This window comes from Pristis pectinata, chromosome 15 (genome assembly GCF_009764475.1).
Source record: "Pristis pectinata isolate sPriPec2 chromosome 15, sPriPec2.1.pri, whole genome shotgun sequence".
Lineage (NCBI taxonomy): Eukaryota > Metazoa > Chordata > Chondrichthyes > Rhinopristiformes > Pristidae > Pristis > Pristis pectinata.
The window spans coordinates 49,753,405-49,756,671 of record NC_067419.1 but is presented as its reverse complement, the minus strand read 5'-3'; the positions used below and the strand labels follow the sequence as shown (position 1 = coordinate 49,756,671).

At 74.3% G+C, this 3,267-nt stretch overlaps 1 protein-coding gene across 1 annotated transcript in view; it reads right to left on the bottom strand.

The window, feature by feature from the left end:
• polr3b (polymerase (RNA) III (DNA directed) polypeptide B) overlaps positions 1–697 on the bottom strand; it is an 85,596-nt gene extending 84,899 nt beyond the window's left edge. The window contains exon 1 of the mRNA XM_052030437.1: positions 540–697. Coding sequence (XP_051886397.1) covers positions 540–626 — 87 coding nt within the window. The 5' untranslated portion in view covers positions 627–697. The remainder of the gene's footprint in view (positions 1–539) is intronic.
• Between the last annotated feature and the right edge of the window lie 2,570 nt (positions 698–3,267).

Genomic DNA, 3,267 nt, shown 5'->3' with positions numbered 1-3,267 from the left:
GAGAGGGGGGAGGGGGGGAGAGAGAGGGGGGAGGGGGGAGAGAGAGGGGGGAGGGGGAGAGAGAGGGGGGAGGGGGAGAGAGAGGGGGGAGGGGGGAGAGAGGGGGGAGGGGGGGAGAGGGGGGAGGGGGGGAGAGGGGGGAGGGGGGGAGAGAGAGGGGGGGGGGAGAGAGAGGGGGAGGGGGGAGAGAGGGGGAGGGGGGAGAGAGGGGAGGGGGGAGAGAGAGGGGGGAGGGGGGGGAGAGAGGGGGGGAGGGGGGGAGGGGGGGGGGAGGGGGGGAGGGGGGGGGAGGGGGGGAGGGGGGGGAGGGGAGGGGGAGGGGGGAGGGGAGGGGGAGGGGGGTAGGGGAGGGGAGGGGAGGGGGAGGGGAGGGGGAGGGGAGGGGGGAGGGGGAGGGGAGGGGGGAGGGGGAGGAGGGGGAGGGGAGGGGAGGAGGGGGGGGAGACCCGGTGTTAGGACCCGGCCGCGGAGGCTCCACGTGTCCCGGCCCCGCCTCAGGCCCGGAGCCCCGGGACTCTCGGGGCCGCCCCGCCGCTCACCTCGACCGCCCGGACGGGCGCCGCCAGCGCCGCGGGGCCCAGCGCCCCGAACTCGGCCACCAGCAGCTCGATGGCCGCCGCTTCCATGTCCACCCCACAAACCCGTCCCCGGAACACGCGGCCCGCACAATCGGTCCGGCAGGGGCGGCGGTGGGAAGGGAACGGCAGAGGTGGGGTTAGGGAGGGATAGGTGGGGGTGGGGGAGGGAGGGAGGGAGGGAGGGGGGGGGGGAGGGAGGGAGGGAGGGGGGGGGGAGGGAGGGAGGGAGGGGGGGGGAGGGAGGGAGGAGGGGGGAGGGAGGGAGGGAGGGAGGGGGGGAGAGGGGGAGGGAGGGAGGGAGGGAGGGGGGGAGAGGGGGAGGGAGGGAGGGAGGGAGGGGGGAGAGGGGGAGGGAGGGAGGGAGGGAGGGAGGGTGAGTGGGAGGGAGGGAGGGAGGGAGGGGAGGAGGGAGAGGGGGAGGGAGGGGGGGAGAGGGGGAGGGAGGGAGGGAGGGGGGGAGAGGGGGAGGGAGGGAGGGGGGGAGAGGGGGAGGGAGGGGGAGAGGGGGAGAGGGGGAGGGAGGGAGGGGGGGAGAGGGGGAGGGAGGGAGGGGTGGAGAGGGGGAGGGGGGAGAGGGGGAGGGGGGAGGGGAGGGGGGAGGGGGGGAGAGGGGGGGGAGAGGGGGAAGGGGGAGGGGGGGAGAGGGGGGGGGAGAGGGGGAGGGGGGGAGAGGGGGGGGGAGAGGGGGAGGGGGGAGAGGGGGGGAGAGGGGGAGGGGGGAGGGGGGAGAGGGGGGGGAGAGGGAGGGGGGAGGGGAGGAGAGGGGAGAGGGAGGTTGAGGAGAGGGGAGAGGGAGGGTGAGGAGAGGGGAGAGGGAGGGGAGGGGGGAGGGGGGAGGGAGAGGGGGGAGGGGGGGAGGGGGGAGGGAGAGGGGGGAGGGGAGGGGGGGAGGGGGGAGGGGAGGGGGGTGGATGGAGAGGGGGAAGGGGAGGGGGGGGAGGGGGGAGGGGAGGGGGGAGGGAGAGGGGGGAGGGGAGGGGGGAGAGGGGGGAGGGGGGGAGGGGAGGGGGAGGGGGAGGGGAGGGAGAGGGGGGAGGGGGGGGAGGGGAGGGGGGAGGGGGGGAGGGGGAGGGGGAGGGGAGGGGGAGGGAGAGGGGGGAGGGGGGGAGGGGAGGGGGGGGAGGGGGAGGGAGAGGGGGGAGGGGGAGGGGGGAGAGGGGGGAGGGGGAGGGGGGAGGGGAGGGGGGGGAGGGGGGGAGGGGAGGGGGGGAGGGGGAGGGGGGGAGGGGGAGAGGGGGAGGGGAGGGGGGAGAGGGGGGAGGGATGGGGGAGGGGGGGAGGGGAGTGGAGGGAGGGGGGGAGGGGAGTGACGGAGGGGGGGGAGGGAGGGGTTGGGGGGTGGGGAGGTGTTGAGGGGATGGAGGGGTTGAGGTGGTGTTGAGGAGAGGGTGGAGGGTGGGGATGGAGGGGATGTCTGAGACGGTGGGAGGCAGAGAAGGCGTTGTCACGGTCACCAGAATGCTTGGTGGGCTGGTATTTGTCTTGTGTTCTAAGAGGGAGGTGGCCTTAGCCTTGGGTGAGGGGCTCACGTCGGGGGATGTCTTTATGCCGGTGGGGGCCCCTGCACAGCAGGTCATCCTTTCCGAGGTATTTCTCCATATCCTAGACGAGGTCCTCCTCCCTCACCTGCGGTCTCTGGGTGAGGTGCGGTCGAGGATCACCCCGATGTTGCTCAAGCCGGCCGTACCTGGCTTCGAGAGCGTGTACTCCTTCAAACGCTCGCTGCTTATGCAGCTGGAGTGGGGAGGAGACGCTGAGGGAGTTTTCCAGATAGAGCACGAGGGATAGCGGTACCGAATCTTCTGGAACACCGGCCGCCCGCGGTGCCACGTGTGCAAGGCGTTCGGGCATGTCCGCCGACATTGCCCCGGCCGCCAGGCTGCTGGTTCCGCCCCAGCGGCACAGGGGGATACCGCTGCCGCTCCTACCGATGCCCCTGCCCCCGATGCCCCTGGCCCCACTGCCCCTGGCCCCGCTGTTCCTGCTGTCCCCGCCCCCGCTGCCCCTCCGGTGTCGGTGAGGGTGGGGGCTGGGGATGAGTGCGGTGCAGACGGTCGGGAGGAAGGCACGAAGGAAGAAGCAGCACCTCCAGGCCTCACCCCTGGAGGCGCAGGAGCCAGTGGCTTCCTCCGGTCCGGACCTGCGGGACCCCGTGGTCTCTGAGGGTCTGCGAGTAACGGGGGAGGCTAAGGGGAAGACTGCGGTGCCGGAGGCCGAGGTCCCCTCCGGGAGGGAGGTTGTGCCTCCGCACCCCAGCGGCCTGAAGTGGCACTGCCATGTGTCGGAGGACTCGGAGGGGCCGGGGTCGCCCAAGCGGAGGGACGCCCCCGGTGAAGGCCGTGTGGTCGGCGGGTGACCCCCCCCGGAGCTGGAGAGCGGCGCTGAGGGGGTGGACGGCGTCTGTCAGAGTCGTACCCCCCGAGTCGGTGGGTGAACTCGCGGCGTGGGGGCAGTCAGGGGTGGGGGGGACCCACCGTCGGCTGAGGCTGCACGCCTGGAGTGCCTGCCCTCCAGGGAGGGGGACAGCCCCACTGAGGGCCCCGTGGATCCCGGGTTGTCTGAGGGAGGGGTGTTGGTCAGGGCGGTGGTCTTTCAGACCGTGGCTGCCACCGAGGACGAGAGTCCCACGAGGGTGTGGTCGGCCCCCGTGTCTGAGGGGGGAATGAGGTGCCCCCAAATTGCCAGCCCG